General features: G+C 42.1%; 1 protein-coding gene across 4 annotated transcripts in view; it reads right to left on the reverse strand.

The window, feature by feature from the left end:
• The window catches only part of GALNT1 (polypeptide N-acetylgalactosaminyltransferase 1), a 1,910,365-nt gene that overhangs the window by 316,564 nt on the left and 1,570,528 nt on the right, over positions 1-23,273 (reverse strand). For all 4 annotated transcript variants that reach the window (XM_044065104.1, XM_044065106.1, XM_044065102.1 and 1 more), the window contains exon 7: positions 8,068-8,185. In XM_044065104.1, coding sequence (XP_043921039.1) covers positions 8,068-8,185 — 118 coding nt within the window. The remainder of the gene's footprint in view (positions 1-8,067; positions 8,186-23,273) is intronic.

A 23,273-nucleotide genomic window follows, 5' to 3' on the forward strand; every position in this document is an offset into this window, starting at 1 on the left:
GTCTACCAGGCCCCCTTTCATCCCCTGGACAAATATTTATTCTGGCTGGATCAGATGGGGAACTTAAGGGTGCCTTGGGAAGTCTAGCTAGCAACTGCATTCATGAGGGGAAAGGATTTTTTTGTTAAGACCCACCCCATCTTGTCCCTCCCTCCCCACCTGCACCCATCCTGGAACTGTCCAAGGTCTCCTCTCCTTCATGGACTACACCTCACCCTCAGGAAGCTCCAAGGTGAACATCCTTCCCACCCTACAGGATAGACAAGGAAACCACTCTCTGCCAGTGGCTCAGACACCTGAGCCACTAAATGAACCCAGTTCATCTCATTATCTTTATCCTGCCACTCCACAGTACTAGCCCCCTAATATTATCAATACTATACACATGCTATAGAAATATGGGACTAGATTTCAGTTCACCATAATTTCTAATTAATCTCCTTCACACTTTTTCAGCTATACTGACCTTAACCTGAGGCGTACACAATAATGCAAGTCTCCTGCTCTTTGGATATGCTGAGTTATGCCACATTTTTCCTTATTCTGACTCTTTCTTGCTGAACCTCACTCTTTCTCCTTACACACGTAACTGTGAAAAGAGGAAAAGCATCTTCTAATATTCAACCAAAGCCACAGAAAATGTTGTTAGAGGATTTAAATGGAGGGATTATCTGTTAATCCTGGTTACTTAACAGTTACAGAAACTAAAGGAATTATTGCTAGAGGACACCTTTGAAAACAGAACACAAATACACTGCTTGTAAGGGCTCTGAAATTCCACTTGGAGTTTCTAGTGTACATGACAGTGATTTTCTGGCCACACTCTCGCTCTCAATGTTTTAATACTGACTTCATGTGCAAGCCTTTCACTGTTTGCATACTTACTTGGAAAATAAGTGCATTAACTTATTTACATCAAGAAAATAATTTTATTATTAAACTTGGAGTGCTCGCAGCTGATGGTTTATTTAGTAAAGGGTTTACGCACCAGAGCTGATATCTGAGCTTGTGTTCTGTGACCTATTTAAGATTTTATCCCTCTATACCATGGAGCTGACTAGTCTTGTGTATTTGTACATGTAAAATTAGAACCCTAGTTTGGCATTTGTAGAGCCATTGGTTTTGTGAATAAACACAAGGCAAAATAGGACTAGATCTTCCATGGCTTGAAAAGCAAGGTGTAGGTCATCAGTGAGCATCTGATCTGAAAGGTTACTGAGTATAAGGAGAGGTATATTAATCTAGATGCACAGGTGAAGAATTTAAAGGCCTTTAACTTTGTTGGTTAAAAAATGTTGGGGCCCTTTCCAATCAAGCTACATTCTTGGATTTGTACATACCAAAAGGAGTACTATATTCAATGAGAGATCTGACAAGGGAAGAGTTCTTCTTTGGAAGGCAAGATGACCTCTCTGGATTCTGAAGATACTACTTTGGACATTAAATGGGCCAAATAGAAGGATTTCCTGACTATAATGGAAATCTAATGATCAAAAGTGTGAGAGATGTTTAAGTACTCAAGTGTCTTATGACTTTCGAGTTTGAAGAGGAGTACACTTATAAGGTGGGTGCAGCTTGTTCTGCCAACATTGCATTTTTTTTGCATTTAGCTTGAAACCATTTTCGGTACACCAGATATGTGCATGCTTCCAGCCCCTACTGGAGCTGCTTAGTATCAGTGGCTAAACAAAAAAAGTGATCAGTTTTCAGTCAACAAACTTGGACAACCACAATATAATGTCTTTAATGTCTGCAAAACAAAAGTCAAACACACAGGCAAAAATGAATACACACACCCCTACACACAAAACACCAAGCCCTAGCAGGCATAGTTGGGGAGATGGGTCAGACCATCTAATGCACAAGATCCTTTTCTTAGCCTGCTTTAGTAAAATATGGGGGAGGGGGGTCTAAGTTGAAGGTCACAGAAGCTTCTGATCATATTACGGGCCTTATTTTTATGCAAACAAGACCTGGAAAGGTTGACCAAACAGGATTCCCCAGAATGGCCTAACCAGTGTTCTTCCTTGAGAAGCATGCAGTGGTAATGTCAAAGAATGACATGATAACCCTGTTGTAGAAGCAACAGGCACAGTCCTGATCAGCTCCTCTCTGAATGCAGTCTCAAGAAAGGTTAAAAGCTTTTCAAGTCTCTGATCATGTAGGAAACACTAGGGAGAAGATAGACAGTTAATGGACTGAATCTGTAGTGTGGCAAGAGACCATCCTCTTGCTCACCCTGAATAAACCTTTTGACTGCTTGTCAGAGACAAGGTGGTTAGGATACTCTGGCCTCTTGGTCCTATGCTATAACAGAGTACAACCAAAATGTTCTCAACTAGGATACCAGATCAAGGTACACTATGGACAGGGCTCATTGAGGCTGTCAAACATCTTGAGGCCTACAGGAGCAGTACCTTGACCTTCTATGTGCAGTATCCTTATTAATAAGATGATGAAGTGGAAGACCTAAACCCCTGCTTCCTTAGATTGTTCCCATTGTGAAACCTGGACATGTGAGTACACAAACTTCAAAAAATTAACTGCAACTCAAACAGAGAGAAATCAAATTATTAGGCTCAATGCTGTTACATCTTTCAAGCCTTTTGTCAGAGGGACTTCATCCCACTGCACAGTTCCCAAATACATACTACTTATCCATAGTAACTCTTCATCTCAGAGTAGTGTAAATACAAAGATACCACAAATTCTGGACTTGGACACTTCCTCCTCATTCATAGCTGTACTTCAGCAGACTGAAATTACATTCCTCAGATTTTCATCAGGGACCCTTTCCAAAAAACTCATTCAGATTTCCACGGAAATGAATGGCAGTACAGTGCACAAGCTCTTCCACACATTTTATAAGCATGACAACTCCTCTAAAAGAAGGGGCATCCCATGGAAAGCTGAGTGTTTGCCATGTTGGAAGTCTGACTTCTTAACTATCCCAGCGATACAGACATCTGAGTCTTCCCACAAGGTAGGGGACCTGCCCTCTCAGCTCCAGAGTGGGTATGCTCTTGCACAGTTGATATGCACAACGTCAGTTAAGAGAGTGGTCTGCAGCCTGCAATGGGTATAAGGTAACAGCACCAGGACATGGTACATACCTGCAACAGGCAGGGCTCAAACAAGACACCCGCACTAAGCCAGGTGATCTGCTGGCATTAAGACCTGTTCCATAAGGGTGTGCTTCTGCACCTACATAGATGGGTCTCACCAGACATAAAACAGTCTAATACCAAAGCCTGGCAGTTGATGCTTGAAGCAGAAGGAGCCAGAAGACCCTTGTGACTCAGGACTAGCAAACCATGATGAAGCCAGAAATGTGAGGTCTTGGGAACACTATCCTTGAGTCTGACTGCTATTGGGACTCAAGGGACTAATGTTCACAGCAGACTTGCAGCAAGGATGCTCTGGGTGTTCAGCTGGGGGGAGGGGATGAGCAGTGATTACAACTTGCCCCCACCCTCAGGTGGCCATCAAACGTATACTCCTCGCTACTTACGGACCTCAGTGTCTAACAAATTAGAAGAAAGGCTGAAACTCTAGTCCTCACTAGCTGAGAGTAAGGACCCAATAATGGCAATAAGGATTACATACTGAGGATGGACTTGCTTCTAGGACAGACTGACCACCGTCTGCCCTCAATTTCTTTTGCTTTCAGTTGGTGCACAGGTCTGGGCCTACACATGTGATCTTATCACATCCTCCTACTTCTCATATTCTAAACCACCTCCATTTTCCAAGTAGCACAGTAGGCCTGAGGCATTTTCCTCTTCCATCTTTGAGCGGCTAAGTTAACTGCACTTAGTGTATTGCTTCAGGTCATGCTCAGTTTGGGTCAAAACTAAAGGGTTGTGATGACCAAGTTTGAGGTGACTGCAAACTATGCACAATCATTGAACTCCCAAATGTTAGTATACTCCAGGAGGGTCTCATGCAGACCAACAACTGATGTACTAGCCACTGTCTCAAACTGAATGCAAAGAAATGCATCATCATTCCCTTCAGCACAAACAATGTCCCTTCACACTATCAAATCAACAATAATACTCAACAATAATATCCTAAGTACCCATGAAGTGGTAAGGGACCTGGGATCACAGGTTGAGTGCAATATTAACTTTGACCACCACGTGTCTACCGTAGTAAGGAAAGCTTTCCACATAGCACACAATTAGTAAAGGAATCGCCTCAAGAGCAAAAGAAGTTATAACCCCCCCTATACTCGGCACTTATCCGGCCCATAATTCAGTATAACTCCCCGTTTGGCATGTACTGTACTACACAGTTGTAGCAATTAGAGAGACCTCAGAGGTTTCTAACAGAAAAGATCAAGGGGATACAGCATGTGCCTTACACAGACTAACTAAAGTCCCTGTTACTATACACTGTATCATACAGACTTCTTAGGGGAGACTTATGCCTGGCCTACACAGCAATCAAAGACCCAAACCTAATGAACCTGCTGCATAACCGTAAATCAAACAGGTCTAGTGCTACCCATTCCAGGGACTTAAGTATGGCATGTGACTTAAATAGGACATGCTGGAGAGACAGATTTATCTCCCTGCACTGCCACATTTTTGGAACAGGCTATCAATTCATGTGAAAGAGAACACCTCTAGGACAGTGTTCAAGAGGAATCTGGACAAGTAGATGGGGCACTGTAAACTCTTACTGGGCATAGTGCACACAGCCACATGGGCAGTCATCACTAAATGCAATCTTGGGTACTGACTAGCACTTCTATGGTATTACATTGGGTTGAAACGGCTAAGCTTAAAATGACATCCAGGTTGATACCATTACAATCTCCTATGATCCTATGAATCAATCAACACCAGTGCGGTTCTCATGATCTTGTGGGCAAAGGAACACTTCTATCACTAAACTGTTTTAGACATGAAAGGCGAGAATTTTTGCATGATAAACAAAACATCAAACACCATTATATTGGGCGACTTCAACTACCCAAACATAGACTGGGAGCATTACTCTAGCTCCAACACCCTAGCCCAAAGGTTCCTAGAATTCATAAACTCAAATGCTATGGAACAACTTGTTACCATTCCCACAAGAGGGGGAAACATACTGGACCTGATCATTACCAACATGGGGACTCTATGCTCCAGACCAGAAGTGTATCCCTCACTGGTAAGATCAGACCATAAACTGATCTCACTGGATATTCACATCCCGACCCCAACCCCTGCCCAGAAAACCACAGTGAAAAACTTCTCTAAAGCAAATTTCACACTCCTCAAAACCGAGGTGGAATCCTTCAAAGCCCCCGGGCCTGTGGAAAATACAGCCCAGACCTCAGAATCCTTTATAAATGCATTCTATGAACACCTTCAGGAATGCATGGATCATGCAATCCCAAATAAAACCAAGACCCAATCCTCCAAAGGCAGACGTCCTATCTGGTGGACGCCAGCCATAAACAAACTATATAATAGGAGGAGGAAGCTACTACATGACAGAGCAAAATCCCAAAAAGGGAAGGCATCTCTGATCAGTATTAGCAAAATACTAAGGGCACTCATAAAATCGTCTAAGGCCAGCTTCGAGAGAAAAATTGCACAGGACACTTAGGATAACATATCACAAGGCTTTCTTTAGTTATGTTAGGAACCTGGGTGGGAATTCCCAGATATGCTCAGAATTAGTCCAAAATGACAAAAAATACACCGAACCCACAGACATTGTCAACATCCTAGCTGACAGGTTCAGCGCAAACTTCTCTCCCCACTCCCCACCAAAAGGGCAAATATCTATCCCAGCAGAGTGCTGCCACCCCCTGGCATCTCAGATGCTCAGGTAAGAGCCACCCTCTCCAAAGCAAAAAAACACAGCATCAATGGGACCAGACGGTGTCCCGGGCTGCGTCCTACATGAATTCCAAGAAGAGCTAAACCCAAACATAAAACTACTGTTCAATCTCAGCCTTACTACAGGATATGTACCCAAAGAGTGGCGTACAGCAACAGTGGTCCCTCTCCACAAAGGTGGTGCCTCAACGGATCCTGGAAACTATCGCCCCATAAGCCTGACTAGCGTGGTCTTCAAAGCTATGGAAAGGATCATCATGGACCTCATAAATAAAGATATTGGGGACCTACAGACACTGGATACTACCCAGTTCGGCTTTGTTAAGGGCAGATCCTGCCTCTTAAACCTGGTCGACTTCTTTGAAACAGTCACCAAGGCCATTGACAAAGGGAAGGTGGTCCACACAGCCTACCTGGACCTCGCAAAAGCCTTCGATACAATACCCCACTCGGGCATTATAGATAAGCTCACCAGCTTAAATATAAACCCCTATGTCACTAGATCGGTTGCAAACTGGCTCAAGGACAGAACCCACATGGTTAGAATAGCTGGAGCCATGTCGGACTCCAAACCAGTTACAAGTGGCGTCCCACAAGGCTCAGTCCTGGGACCTCTCTTGTTCGGTATATATTTCTCGGAGGTACAGGCCAACACAGAAGGACTGTGGCTGACCAAGTTCGCAGATGACTGCAAACTGGGCGCCATAATCGACTCTCCAGCCGACACAAGCATCCTCCAAAAGGGCCTCATAGAAACAGACAACTGGTGCCAGAGCCATGGCCTCAAGCTAAATGCCAAAAAGTGTATGGTCATCCCCTTTGGCAAAAACAAAGTACCCACAAATTACCACATAGGTGGTAATCCATTAAGTACAGAAGACGTAATTAGGGACCTGGGGACCCAAGTTGATAGCAATCTCTCATTTGACAACCACGTGGCCAAAGTGGTTAGAAAAACATTTTATATAGCCCACCTAATCATGAAGGGATTCACATCTAGATTAGGGGAGGTCATTGTGCCTCTTTACTCATCCCTCATCAGGCCCATAATCGAGTACAATGCCCCTTTTGGGATGTACCTTACCAAACACCTGCAGCAACTGGAAAGACCCCAAAAGTACCTCACCAAGAGGATCAAAGGGCTCAAACAGATGCCATATGCTGCCCGGTTAAAGAAACTCCAGCTCTACTCAGTGGCATACCGCCTGCTCAGGGGCGACCTGTGCCTGACGTATAAAGCCATGTCCAACCCGGAATTAAGGGACATGCTGCACCTCAAAAAATCCAAATCCCATCGAGCTACATGCTCGAGAGACTTGAACCTCAGCACTGAAATAAATAGGACATGCTGAAGGGACAGATTCATAACCCAGAGGCTCCCTTCACTCTGGAATAAAATCCCAGTCCAGGTTAGGCAGAGTCCCTCATTGACTCTCTTCAACAGGAATCTTGATGAGTGGATGGGAGATCGTAGGTTTACCCCGGGTATCACTTCTGTGTCACTGTTAGACAGAGGCACAGTATACTAACCTCGAAAAAGGGCATAGCAAAATTAATTTAAAATGGGTGGCGAAAGCCAAACATACTCTGGCTAGGCTTATAAATGCCCTAGGGCAGATAGCCTAGTATGAACCTATGAAATATACAAACAGGAGGCTAAAAAACTACGCAATCAGTTTCTGAGACATGTGATATCATGACATACGATGCAGAAGCTTTGGATAAAAACAGCTTAAGTGAGAGACAAAGAGGTAGGAGAAAAGTATATCCCAGAAAATATGGCCATGCTTCCAGTAGCAGATCTATACTTATTAAATGTTTAGATCATCAGAATAAAGTCCAATAAAACTATTCAGCAAGTCTCAAAAGTCTTTAAAAAAATGCCAGTGTTTGTATTGGTTACAGCAAGCATTTTCCTGGTTGCTGCACTCATTCGTTTGTTGTGTGATGTGATTAATATTATAGCCATGCACTAATTTTACCGATCATTCTGTTTGCAACTACTGAAAGGGAGAGAAATAATATGTTTTGACTTTTTTTCCGTCGTTTCCTATACTTCAATTGCTGTCTGACTCTCTCTCCTGCAAACAGAATGGGAATAACATTATCAAGGAAACAGCCAAAATACTACCCAGAACCTTAGTTAAACTGTTGTAAGAAAAGTAAGAACAAAGGAAAGCCTACACAACATGAGAAATTAACTAAATGGACAGGACATTTTACTTACTCTGAAAGATATTTCAAGGTTTTCTCCTCCCCAGATGTCCATACCAGCATCATAAGTTCCTATTTCTTGAAAGTAGTCTCTGTCAATTGAGAAGAGACCGCCTGCCATTGTAGGTGTCCTGAGGAAAACAAAACGTATATCATCTTCAGAAATACAATTTATGCAAGGAGGCACACTAAATAGTTCTTATAGTACTGTAGGGAAATATTTCTGAAAACGGTTTCTGTTTCTACTACAAAAAAAAAAAAAAAAAAAGACTTAAAAGTAATTCTGCTGAAATTAAACTGTAAAGGAGTACAGAACCTATGTCTTATTCAAGTAACTCTACACGTTTGGTCTTATGCAAAGAGAAGATTCATCTAGTCATGACACCAAAAATTGCACTTTTCAAACTACCCCAAAAGCAAGGATTTTCAAAAATTATAATGAAGGCCACATTCTGTTTTGACTACTGCATTACAAGTTTAATAGTATAAGCAAACTAGTTCTTTATGTACCCTTTTCAGCCATAACTCGTGCACAACGGCAGCACTGAATGCAACATATATGGACAACTTGAGTGTAACCAGTCAACCAGCATGTTTCTGTGTTGTGGCAGGAAACCAGAGTACCCAGAGGAAACCCACACAGACACTGGAAAAACATGCAAACGACAAAGACAGCGACCAGAGTTCAGAATGGAATCTTAAAACTTTAAAGGAAAAAAAACGTATTCACTGCACACACAATACGCCTTTTACTGAAGTCTGTACAGTTAAAATGGCTGGATCCCTTCTTGAGGTCAGACAACACTATGAGGAAACTAAAGCACAGTTCTGCAATATATCATAAGTTCATAACACTTTCATGTCTACAGAACATTAAACAACAATTAAACCTTCACGACTGACTGAATAACAGACTTATTATATGCAAGGTTAACAGGCTTACAGTTTTTCAAAACACTGCTGCACAAGTTATCTTCAACAGATTCTTTTGCAGCCAGTGTAATTCCAATTAGAAAATATAATCAGCAGTTTTACTAGGGACAGACTCTGCCTACATTAAACTGTGCAAAAGTTCAGGTCACAAGAATCTTCAACATTCTTCTCGCCTAATCCTGTGTAAACTGAACAGATCCTTGCAATATGACAAAAGAACTTAAATGCTTCATTTGGCAAGAATATGCTGTTAATTAAAAAAGGAGTTGGACTTTCTTTTACAAGATGTAACACTGTTTCTATTCAACATTATCCTTAAGATGAACAGAAATTTCAATATCTGAAACAAGCTCAAAGGAGATGGAAGGAGAGAAAATGGGAAGTGTAGGTGCTCAGTTATAATGACAATCCTACCATGGAAGAAACTGTAAAACAATAGAAGTATTTTGGTGCTAATGAGAATATGAGAGAAATTCTAACAACTGTAAATGCAATTATACTTTAATAAAAAAATATAGTGTCTGATGAAAATGTCTACAAGAAGTTGGTAAATTTGCTAAAAAAGTCATATTAAACCTAAACCTTTGAAATAGTAAGTTTCACTCAAGAAAGACTACTTAATACTTTTGTCACCAACCTATGTGACTTGGCCGAGATTCACTTATGGAATGTATTTAGGAAGGAATTTTAAAACATATGCTGCAAGACAGCAAGGTCTCTTTCAAAATGGCAATATGGCTAATACTGTCTGCAGCTAAATTAATTAATTTGTTCTCTAAATACATAAACCGACTTAGGGTCAAGTGTGAACCAGAACTATTCTGGCACTCAGAGGATTCAAGGCAAACAAACTATTCTTACATGGGAGATCATTCCACCACAAGATAGGGATTCACAACATTTGTGTTGGGAAATCTGGCTAGGCTTAAAATAACCCTGCAAAAGCAGATAGCCGAATACTAACCTATGAATGTACGAAGGTGTGTTTGCACACCTACAGTAAAGTAAGGAGTATCAAATTCACCTACTGCTTGTCCTTGGGATGCGGAAGGAAAGTGGAAAGAGGAAGACTAAATGAAAAGTTACATACATGGTGAGGATGTGCAAACTTCATACATAAGTCCCCCCCAAAGAACTGGGAATAGAGCAGTGTAAGGCAGCAATGTTAACTGTTATGCCACTGCACTGCTCTGAAGCTAAGTTAACACAAAATGCCTTACAAGTTGCTTAGCAGTGAAAGCAAAGTGTACAACGCTTATATATAAAACTGCATTGGTATATACAAGAACAAAACCTGTAAAAAGTGTTCATTCAAAAATAATAAACCTAATAACTGTTGTTAGATGTGCAATGAGAAATATGCGGCTCAAAGCTGTAAACTCTTCAGATGCAATGCTTTTGGAAGAATCAGACATACAGCTTGAAGAATTAAGAAAAAACACATTTTAAGAAAGCATACATCAAAAAGAGATAAAGGAAGTTTAATGCTTATCGTTTAAACCATATCCCTGCAAAGAATGACAGCAAAATCAGTGTATCACAAAATATTTTATTTACAGTGTGTGCCAAGTCTAAGCATGCAAATGTGTTGCATTCACGGAAGAAATGAACTAAGTCTGGTCAATGCCTAACAACTAGCATGGTAGATTAAGGTGAAGTATTAGTGAGCTATTTCCAGTTTGTTTTATCTGGCAAGCATATGATGTTTATTTAGCCTTCACCTGCTTAATGTGTGACTGAGCAAGTCACTTAACCAGACAGTGCCCTTGGGCTATGTATTAAAAAAGAAGGTCCATGCGGATCTAGGCCCAACCTGTTTTTGGCTAAGACTCTTCAATGATCTCTTGGACCACGTCTAGTAAATACCAGTGAAGGTAAACCTACAAAATAAGGCTGAAAATGGCAGTAGTACATGTTTCATAGTTATTTTAGCAGCATACTGATTATATGATCTTCAAGTCATATAGACTCCTTCATTCCAAACATATGCTTCCTGTCTTGTAAATATTTATCTAATTTGAACTTAAAAACACTCAATGATTTGTCTTTTTTCACTTCTGTTGGAAATCTATTTTTATAGTTTGGTATTGACTATGAGATGGATAAGCTCCAACTGTTTGGTTTAATTTGATCACATACCATCAGTATACATGATACTGAATACCACAACACTGTTCAACCAGATACATACAAAGACCCACTCAAACTATCATTAGTTAGAGACTTAAAGACAAGACATAACTTGCTCCTCACTAATATACACAGAGTATACTGTACAGTTTCATGTCATGTTCTTGATATGGTTCACCCTATTTGTAAAGTTTGTATAATGTGTGAACTGAAATTCAGAGAAAGAAGAATTTTGCATTCAAGCTCACAGAACAGCCTATAAAATAATGGAGCTGTTGATATGAAAATTGTTTTAACAAGAAAAGTTACCTTTAATAATAATTGAAATAGTGGACCAAGCTTGTTTTTTAAACATCCTTATTAAATCACCACATTTTAAACAAACATGAGTACAAATACAGTAACAGAAAAGAAAAAAACTAAAGTAACATTTCCATTCTTACTTTCATGCAATACATGTTTTAACAATTTTCATTCACTCCATTACATAAACTACTAAAGTTCTACCTTCCCTTAAACCTCACTCCTCCCTTTGAACATTATTTTACATGTATTGCTCCCACAAATTCCATTTATTTCAATGTAATTTGCTCCATCACTTTTCTAAAGATCCCACCTATCACTCGTTTGTCTCTAATATATAAAACAAGACTTGGGGTTTCGTTCAGATGCTTTAATATATACAAACACATCAGGATGGATATCAGCATCTTTAAATATGAACAAATTAGTTAAACAGAGCTTAAATACATACATGCTTACATCTCAACAGCTAACTACAAAATGGCAGTCAGGCTCGCACATGCGCAGTATTTATACTCTAGTGCAAGCCCCTGGATACCTTCTTAAAGGTATATCTACCCTTTATCAACTCATCCCTTAAGTCACAAAATCTCTGCACGTGTTAGTTTTATTTCTCTTGTCAGTTATATATGCTGCAAAAGTTTCACCAGGCTTTTGATCCCTTGTGTAAAATAAGTGCCTTTCCATAACAACATTTGTCTGGGGTTTACAAATTTCTTTAAATTTACATTTTAAGCACTGTGGGTCCTCCCTGGACTCAGCCGGTACAACAATATGACTGTTTTCCCCCTTTCCTGTATAGACAGCAGGTGCATACACAAATGAGAGCTCCCTTTCAAAGGCTTCTGACCCAGCTAAATTAAGTAGAATAAATGCCTTTGTATGATCATCTTTATCAGAAAATGCAGCCTGTATGAAAACGGCATGCTCTTGCTCAAACACTCTCCAGTTCTCAGCAATATTACTGTCAAACACAAGTGTAATGGGTTTCATAATCCTTCTGCCATGCCCACAAAGTATACACAAACAGTGAAAATATGGCCCTTGTAATTATGTACACACAGGTCTGTGAGCTTGTAATAAAATTCAAATGCACAATAAACTCTTTGAAATACTTTACTTTGCGAAATATGCTCTGTAATGGCTGCAATCTGCGAAATATGCTCTGTAATGACTGTACTCTGCGAAATATGCCTTGTAATGACTGCACTCTGTGAGATAGCTTTACAGTAACACTGTGCAAACATGAGAAAACTTTATACACATCTGAAAACTCAGATATCTTTGCTTAGTATGAAAATGCATATGCTTTGCGAAAATGCAGTCATTTCCTTTTATTTTATTCGTTTTATGCAATTCGAACTTTATTTCAAACATTTTCTGTAGTAATTTGAATATTTTTATCAATAACGTACATATCTGTTTGTGCCATTATTTAGAACATTCTGTATGCCTCATTTCATATTATGCGAAAGAAATAGTGCTGAGCAAGTTTTAATACCTGAAATTTGTTTCTGACCTATTTTGCAAAGTTTTGCCCATTTTAGAAATGATCCACTCATGTACATTTCTCCAGCCATAGCCAAGTGCTTCTAATCATTTTAGCAAAGCCGTTTTATGTCCCTTTGGTATGCCAGTTCTGACTTCAGGCCCTTTTAAATATGTTGGTTCTGATATCATGCCCTTTAGACATGGCGCTTCCAACATGATGTCACTTGTTTGTCTCTGATACATAAAACAAGAAGGCTTGGGGTTTCGTTCAAATGCTTTAAAATATACAAACAAATCAGGATGGATAGCAGCATCTTTAAATACGAATGAACTAATTAAAGACAGCTTGCATACATACATGCTTACATCGCAACAGCTAACTACAAAATGGCAGTCAGGCTCACACATGCTCAGTATTTATACTCTAGTGCAAGCCCTTGGACAGCTTCTTAAAGGTATATACACAAATATTGATCTACACCACCCATCACTTTTTTTTTTATCTCGCGTACAATATTTAGTATTTCAGTTACAAGGTATACACACATATTGATCTACACCACCCACCACTTTTTTTTTTTTTTATCTCGCTTACAACATTTAGTACTTCAGTTACAGATGGTTTAGATTTTGATTTCCATTTTCTAGCAATTGCTTTTTTCTTGACAGCCAATAACATTAAACCTATTACTAAGTCTAGGTAACTCAGATCTTGGATCCCAGCTTAAAAGAATAATTTACTTAGCTACAAACCATTTGCTTCCCTGAACATTTGACTGTACACTTCAGAGATTTTTTTAAACCTGCCAAATAATTATATCCCTCAAAGTCATGTACCTAGTTAACTCCCTCTTTCTTATCAAAACTTCAGTATTTATATTTACCTAAGGGGAAAAAAATCTCCAAAATCTACTTGGGTGATAAAATACCTATGCAAACTTCTATGCAAAAATCCTAAACCTTCTGGACTTTGTTGCATACTCGGGAACCATACAGATATCCTCATATTGTTCCTTTATAAACAGCTTCTCCATTCTCTTTTGCCAGTCTTTTCTAGTTTCTCATAATTGTTATGCAATATTTTATATTCCCCACTAATTGTCATTTTTGTACACAGCAGCCTCTGTTTTAGACTCAACTAAACATTCTGCTTGAGATGGTCTCTCTTAATACTTCCCATCCCTTTCTCTTTGCCTATACTTGGTTATCAATCCCTGGTAGGTAAGGCAGGTTCTAACCTGCAGTCCACGCTTCTTCTTAGCCTCATCCCACTCTATTACCTTTTGCTTCTTAGTTATTTGCTCCCAATACATTGGTTCCCTTGCCAATTTCCTCCAGTAAATTCTACCCCTCTTGTTATTTCATGAAACCCTACATGCGGGCATCCCTATTAGCAAAATTTCCTTTCTCCATTCCTGTGTTGGCTTAGAATAGTTTCTGCTACTTTATAAATATGAAACTGTGCATGGCTGTTACTGCTGATGTTCTCTTTAAGGACCTGCATCCAAAATCCTACTTTCTCCTAATTGCTCAAACTGCCCCACCCCCGTTTCATCATCATCCCATTCCACTTTGACTTGTTTTATGTATTTAAGCCCTAAAATGCATTGTAGCGCTAAAGCAACCTTTAATATCAGGTAATCTTAGAACACCTTGTTATGAGGGGAGAATCAGCTTACACCACTTTACTCTTCCTCTCTTCCCCTCAGAATTAAACTCCTTCAACTCTATTACCATCCACAACTTCTCTGGTTGACAAAAATGTGCCTAACCTGCAAATAAAAATAAAGGGACTAAAACATTTTTGCTGCTAATATCTTACTATCTTTACCCATACTCAATAACTTCCAGCTTTTTCAGTGTTTCATTATCTTTTAATTTCATTCCATATATCTTGCCACATCATAATCATTCTTACTCCATACATTTATTTATTGCGTTTGTTAACCGGGAAAGTCCATTGGGCCTGAAAAGAGCCCATTTTGAATGGAAGTCCGGGGAGAAAAGCTCCACAAAGTTACATACAAAGGAAATATAGTCACATAAACAAAAAAGACAATCATACAGTACAATTACAATCCAAAAAAGTACAGTTGTGTACACTTACCAGAAATGCAGATGTTTGAGTGTATTCACTGTTGCAGTCATTACATTTGGGTTATCTGCTTGCAGTAGCCCTCAGTCGGCCTGATTATCAAAGTCTTAGGTCCTGCATCGGTTGCTGTCTCATCTTCCATGACGTCAGGTAGGCAGGGGTATAAAGCATGCAGCTGACGCCATTACATCAGTTTTTCTTGCCCCAGATGTCAGGTGCCACCATAATGGGAAGCAATTATATACAAGGTTACACCTCCAACAAAATACACCAAAAAGCTTTAAGCACAGTAAACAAGAATAGAGGTATAGGCAATAGAAGTCAGGGGGCTGGAGGGAGGGTAACCGGGACTGCAACAGTGAATACACTTGAACATCTACTTTTATGGTAAGTGTGTACAACTGTACTATGTTCTACATGTTTCACTGTTGCAGTCATCACATTTGGGTAAATTCACAAAGCTAAGGATGGGAGGAGGTAATTAGATAGCATTACGGCCATCTATAAGGCCCTGCAAGACTGCAGTGGCAAAACCAGCTCTGGATTTAGAAAAAACTGGCAAGTGGTAATGCTTGGTGAAGGAATGTACAGAACTCCAGGTAGCAGCTTCAAGGATGTCCCTGGTAGGGACACCTCTGAGAAAGGCTGTAGAGGAAGATGCAGCCCTGGCTGAATGTGGTCTAATCCCCTGTGGGGTAGGTTTTTCATGGTGCTTATAGCAGAAATGAATGCAGTGGCCTATCCACTTAAAAATGGTTTGCTTTGAAATGGCCTTTCCCGCTGCCCAAGCAGCAAATGCAACCAGCAGCTGTTCAGATTTCCTGAGAGGTTTAGTCCTGTCCAAGTAAAATCTAAGTTGTCTGTGCACGTCCAATGAGTGCATTATTCATTTCCCTTTGTTCTGTGGATTAGAAAAGAAAGTTGGCAAATGAATGGACTGATTAAGGGCCACACTGAATACCACCTTGGGCATGAAGGAGGGACTGGTCCTGAGGGACACCCTGTCTGCATGAAAGATGATGAAAGGCTCGACTGCCATGAGGGCCTGTAATTCAGACATTCTTCTTGCTGAAGTGATGGCTAAAAGGAAGGTTGTTTTCCAAGAAAGGAATTTCAATTCTGCATTTGCAGCTGGCTCAAATGGAGGTAGAGAGAGTTTTTCCAATACAAAGTTGAGGTCCCAGGCTGGAGTAGGGGCTCTCCTGGGTGGTCTTAAGTTTTTGGTCCCTCTGATGAACTCCCTCAACAGTGGATGAGAGAAGAGGGCTGGTTCTGTATTGTAATGAGCTGAAATGGCTGAGGCATGAATTATGATGGAGGAAAAGGAAAGGCCCTTGTGAAGCATTTCAGTTAAGTATTGAAGAATCTGAGGTAAATTGGGCGCTGCTGTGCCCATCCCTGGAGTTTGGCTACAGGAACAGAATCTTTTCCATTTTTCAGCATAGGATTTTCTAGTACTAGGCCTCCTTGGCTCCAAAATGACATCCATCACTTGTTTACTGAGGGTAATTAGCCAGGCTGCCAGGTTCAAGGTTTGAAGCTGTGGGTGCAAAATCTGGCCCTCCTGCTGGGACAGCAGGGTAGGGGTCTGAGGCAGGTGCCAGCAGTGACACACTGCGTAAGAGGGGGTACCAGTGATGGTGTGGCCAGTCTGGTGCGACAAGTATTGTACTTGGTTTGTCCTGTTTGATCTTTAGTAGTACCTTCGAGAGGAGAGGCAGAGGGGGAAAGGCATAAACCCATAGGTTTTTCCAGGTGAAGGACAGGGCATCCACTTTCCAAGCTTGTTTTGTGGGGAGTCCTTGTGCAGAATTTGTCCAACTGGTATTTCTGGAAGGAGGCAAACAGGTCTATCTCTGGGCTCCCCCATTTGTTTCCCAACATGTTGAATATCTTTGGTTCCAGTTTCCACTCATGTGGGTCCGTGAGACTTCTGCTTAGGTCATCTGCCAGCGTATTTAGCGTTCCTGGCAGGAATTGAGCCTGTAGGTGCACTTGGTAGCTCAAGGCTGTGTTCCACAGAGCCATGGCTAGTCTGCAGAGAGGGTATGAGTGGGTTCCTCCCTGCTTATTTATGTACCACATAATAGTGGTGCTGTCCGTCTTTACCAATAATTGTCCTGGAAGAATGTGGTCCTTGAAGGCTGTCAGAACATTCTGTACAGCTAACATTTCTTTTTGACTGACATGCAGGTGCATTTGACTTGGGTTCCATTTGCCCTGAACGCACTGCCTTGCCAAGTGAGCCCCTCATGCACAGTCTGATGCGTTTATTGTTAGGGTTTGGGGGGCAGGGGGTAGACTGAATGGCAGTCCCTTGGTTTGGTGGCAGGCCTCTGCCCACCAAAGGAGCTCTAGCTGTAGACAAGGTATGATGGGAATCATTAATTCTAGATCCTGAGAATGTTGACACCATAGGCTTTTTAGATACCATTGTAGTTTTCTCATATGCAGTCTTGCATATGGAATTAGTAGAATGCAGGAGGCCATGAAGCCCATGGCTTGCAGTATTTTCCTTGCAGACAGCTGGGTCTTTGTGGCCAGTAGCTTGAAGTAGGCTGTCAGATGAACTTGTTTCTCTGGCGTGAGGTGGTCCATCTGGGAAGTTGTATTCAAGCTTGCTCCCAGGAATACAATTTGCTGGCAGGGTACAAGATGTGATTTATTTTCGTTTATGGTGTACCCCAGAGAGGTTAGCAATTTCTTTACAAATGCCAGATGATTCAATAGTATGTCCTGGCTTTCTGCCTCAATTAGACAATCGTCCACGTATGGGTAAATTTGAATATTGCTTTGCCTGCAAAAAGCAATGACTGGAGCTAGGCACTTTGTGAATACCCTGGGTGCAGTAGATACGCCAAAGGGCAGTGGAGAGAACTGATAGTGCATGTAGCCTGCTTTGAAGCGTAGGTATCTTCTGCAAGATTCCCTTATTGGGATGTGCAGGTAAGCTTCCTTTAAATCCAGTGTTGCCAACCAGGCATCTTTGCCTAGCAAAGGAAGCAGCTGATGAAGAGTTAGAATCTTGATGTTTGGGATTACCAAAAATTGTTTAGGATAGACAGGTCCAGGATAGGATAACGGGAATTGTCTTTTCTGAGTACCAGAAAAAGTTTCGAGTACAAACCTTGTCCCCATTCTTCTTCTGGGACAGGCCGAATAGCCCTGATGCTTAAGAGAGAGAGAACTTGCTTTTGAGGCTCTGCCCACTGATTTGGGGGTAGGTCTGGCCAACCGTTTGGGGTTGGTAAGGAGTGGAAGTGGAATCTGTATCCTTGGGAAACTATACTTAAAACCCTTTTGTCCTGGGTAATGAGTTCCCAATTTTTTGCATGCAGGGCAATCTTGCCCCTAAAGGAACAGTCAGTTGAGCAGGGCTTGGAAGGTTTAAAGGTAAGTCATTGAGACAGTTTACCATAGGGGAAGTCTTACTACTTCCTGCTTTGGAAGTGGGAGTCCCCCACTGCTTAGTCCTGTGAATCCCTTGGGACTGCAGCCTGGGTGCTCTGCTGGTTCTCGGTTTGGACTGAGAAGGCCTGGAAGAGGCAGGAAAGGACCAATGCTTAGAGGACCAAAGACTACTAAATCTGGGAGGCTGTACTTGCAGGAAATCTTTAACAGTTTGCATAGATTTAGCTTTTTCCTCCTTCTTTTAAAGTACCACTTCTGCTTTGTTGCCAAACAGGCGGTCTTGGTTTAAGGGAGCATCCAGCAATTTAGCCTTAACATGATCTGGCAAAGATTGGTTCTTAAGCCAAGCATGCCTTTCTAACTACAGACCCAGTGACAGCAGCCCTGCAAGATGCCTCTAATGAATCAAAACCACATTGCAAAGTATGTTTTCCAACTTGTTCAGCAGAATGCATTAAATCATGTAATTTTTTATTTTCAGCACAGTCAGGAATCAACATCATTTTCTGTTTAAGCAATCCAATAATATGCTGCTGATACTTTAACATGAAACTGGCAGTTTAAGGCACTAATGGCCAAGGTTGCAGAAGTGTATACCTTCTTACCCCATTCTTACCCCATCTATCCAGCGCTCTGGAATCTCTATCAGAGGGGGTAGGATTTTTTGCAGTAGTAGCCTTAATGCCTTGGGTCCCTGTGAAATGGTCTCAGGATCCGCCGTAGGGTTTTTAAAAAGGAACTTGTGAGAGTTAGGAACCTTGTAATACCTATCAGGTTTTCTGGGAGTAGGAGGTAAAGAGTCAGGGGCCAGGCTAGATTCTGAGAAGGCATCATCAACAATGTCCAGTACAAAAGGTATAGTTAAAGGCCTGTGTTGGGGCAGGGGTACGAAATCCCTAAGCCTCTTTTTGGAGTCACAGTAATCCTGGCTTTCCCAGCGAAAATGCTCCCTAAGAGTATGCAAGGTTTCACCAAAAGAGAAATCCTCTGGAGGGGAAGCAGAGGAATGGAGTCCTCTGCATCAGAATCCTCATAGGTAATTAAGGGTAATTCCTGGTCATCAGTGGAAACAAAAATTTCAGAGCCCTGATAAGAAGAATCAGAAGGAAAATCAATCCTAGGTCTCTTAGTGGGGGAAGGGTGGCTTTCCCTGATTAGAGTAATAAGGTAACCACGCACACCACAAACCCAGTCTCACATAGAACTATCACAACTGCAAACTAAACACACAAAAACATACTCGGAGGCGCTGATTAAAAATCTACCAAAACAACAGAGGCCTCCAAAGCAGACACCCAAGCAACCACCACCTCAAGACATGGCACATGCAACACATAGTTCACAAAGTCAGTGTGCTAAACAGTCATAGCCCTTAAGGCCAAACAACATGCCAGACACACTTGTAATAGGTGACTCCATAGTCAGGCACACTGACGTCCCGCTCACCAGACTGAACAAGGAGAGGGTCACAGTAAGCTGCCTGTCGGGAGCTAGAATCCGCCACATAACACAAGCACTCAGGTCACTCCACAGCAAGTACAAATATGACTCAGTCATTGTACATGCCGGTGTGAACGACCTGAGACGTACCTCCCTGGACTACATGAAAAGAGACATAGAGGAGCTCTCTGATTATGTAGCCCAGGCCGGTGTGACCCTGACCAGCATCTTACCCTCACCAAGAATGATGCCACAGTACAAAGACAAAATGATCAGTTTTAACAATTGGCTTAATTACTGGTGTCATTCTAAGGGGATCCAGTGTCTGTCTGCTTGGGATGACATGCTTGACAAGCCACGCTGCTTCTCAAGGGATGGCTTGCACCTGTTACCCCTGGGCTTCCGGATATTGGCCAAGGCTCTTGCCACCCCCATAGTGCCTTTTTTGGGCAAGGCTCAAATGACAAACCTACCTCCCTAGAAAACACAAGTGGAAAAAAACTAAGGGTAATGCTTGCTCAATGCCAAAAGTCTAAACCTCAAGATGCACGTCCTCGAAGCCCTCCTCAGTATGGAGAACATCGATGTCTGTGCAGTGACTGAAACCTGGTTCAAGGCTCCTGAGAGCACCCCAGCACTATCAGGTTTTACCTCATATCATGCTTTTCGGCCCCAAAACTTGGACCGAACCACAAAAGGAGGGGGAGTATCCATTTTCATCAAAGATACCCACACCTCCAGGTTAGTGGCAACGCACGAAGCATCGGAGAATACCCAGGTGCAACTAACCATAGGCAAAACTGCCTTACAGTTTTGTAGCATGCTACAGACCACCCTCTCAAACTCAGGAACCCCACACAGCCTTCCTGAAGACACTGGAGAGTATGAATGTCTCTCCAAATACCATCATTTTGGGAGACTTCAACTACCCAAACATAGACTGGGAACATTACTCAAGCCCCAACACCCTAGCCCAAAGGTTCCTAGAATTCATAAACTCAAATGCAATGGAACAACTAGTCACCATTCCCACAAGAGGAGACAATATACTAGACCTGATCATCACAAACATGGGGACAAAATGCTCCACACCGGAAGTACATCCCTCTTTGGTAAGATCAGACCATAACTTAATCTCACTGGAAATCCACATCCCGCCCCCACCCCCTGCACAAAAGACCACAGTGAAGAACTTCTCAAAAGCAAACTTCACACTTCTTAAGACTGAAGTGGTATCTTTCAAGGCCCCTGAGCCAGTGGAAACCACAACCCACACTGCTGAATCCTTTGCAAATGCCTTCTATGGGCACCTTCAAGAATGCATGGATCATGCAATCCCACATAAAACCAAGACCCATTCCCCCAAAGGCAGGCACCCGGTCTGGTGGACCCCAGCCATAAACAAACTTTACAACAGGAGGAGGAAGCTACTACATGACAGAGCAAAATCCCTAAAAGGAAAGGCATCTCTGATCAGTACTAGCAAAATACTACGATCACTCATAAAATCATCCAAGGCCAACTTTGAGAGAAAAATCATAAAAGACACAAAAGACAATCACAAGGCCATCTTTAGCTATGTTAGAAACCTGGGTGGAAACTCCCAGATATGCTCAGAGTTAGTCCAAAATGACACAAAATGCACTGAACCCACTGACATTGCCAACATTCTGGCAGACAGGTTCAGTGCAAATTTCTCCTCCCCCCCCCCCAAAAGGAGAAATAACTATCCCAGCAGAGTGTAGCCTCCCTAACATCTCAGATGCCCAGGTGAGAGCCGCCCTCTCTAAAGCTAAAACACAGCATCAATGGGACCGGATGGTGTCCCGGGCTGTGTGCTACATGAACTCCAAGAGGAACTAAACCCACACATAAGGCTGCTGTTTAATCTTAGCCTTACTACAGGATATGTACCCAAAGAGTGGCGTACGGCAACAGTGGTCCCACTTCACAAAGGCGGTGCTTCTACGGACCCTGGAAATTACCGCCCCATAAGCTTGACGAGCCTGGTCTGCAAAGCTATGGAGAGGATCATTATGGAACTCAAACAAAGACATTGGGGAGCTACAGACATTGGATCCTACCCAATTTGGCTTTGTCAAGGGCAGATCCTGCCTTTTGAACTTGGTCGACTTTTTTGAAACAGTCACTAAGGCCATTGATGAGGGTAAGGCAGTTCACACAGCCTACCTCGACCTTGCAAAAGCCTTTGACACAATACCCTACTCGGGCATCATAGACAAACTCACCAGCTTAAATGTAAACCCATATGTCACAAGATGGGTTGCAAACTGGCTCAAGGACAGAACCCACAGGGTCAGAGTTGCTGGAGCTATGTCAGACTCTAAGCCAGTCACAAGCGGTGTCCCACAGGGCTCAGTCCTGGGACCCCTCTTGTTCGGCATTTATTTTTCTGAGGTACAAGGAAACATAGGAGGATTGTGGCTGACAAAGTTTGCAGATGACTGCAAACTGGGCGCCATAATTGATACTCCAGCGGACACAAACATCCTTCAGAGAGGCCTCATAGAAACGGACAATTGGTGCCAGAGCCATGGCCTTAAGCTGAACGCCAAAAAATGTATAATCATACCCTTTGGGAAAAACAAGGTACCGACAAATTACCACATAGGCGGTAATCCATTAAGTATGGAAGAGGTAATCAGGGACCTAGGGACCCAGGTTGACAGTAACCTCTCATTTGACACTCACATTGCCAAAGTGGTTAGGAAGACCTTCTATATTGCCCACCTTATCATGAAGGGTTTCACATCTAGATCAAGAGAGGTCATTGTGCCCCTGTACTCTTCTCTTATCAGGCCAATGATTGAGTACAATGCCCCATTTGGGATGTATCTCACCCGACACCTGCAGCAGTTGGAAAGACCCCAAAAGTTCCTCACCAAGAGGATAAAGGGTCTTAAACATATGTCATATGCTGCCCGACTGAAAAAACTCCAGCTCTATTCAGTTGCATACCGCCTACTCAGAGGTGAACTGTGCCTGACGTACAAGGCCATGTCCAATCCTGAATTAATGGACATGCTCCACCTCAGAAAATCCAAATCCATCAGAGCCACGAGAACAAGTGACTTAAACCTCAACACAGAAATAAATAGAACGTGCTGGAGGGACAGATTCATAACCCAGAGGCTCCCTACACTCTGGAACAGAATCCCAGTCCATGTTAGGCGGAGCCCCTCACTGACTCTATTCAAGAGAAATCTCGACGAGTGGATGGGAGATCGTAGGTTTACCCCGGGGGTCATCTCTGTGTCACTACTAGACAGAGGCATAGTAAACTAAACCCTAAAAGGGCGTAGTATTCTCATCCTAAGGGGTGGTGTAAGCCACATACACTCTGGCTAGGCTTGTAGATGCCCTAGGGCAGATAGCCTAGTATGAACCTATGAACC

The sequence above is a fragment of the Protopterus annectens genome, chromosome 3.part0 (genome assembly GCF_019279795.1).
Source record: "Protopterus annectens isolate FY-2018-M chromosome 3.part0, PAN1.0, whole genome shotgun sequence".
Classification (NCBI taxonomy): domain Eukaryota; kingdom Metazoa; phylum Chordata; order Ceratodontiformes; family Protopteridae; genus Protopterus; species Protopterus annectens.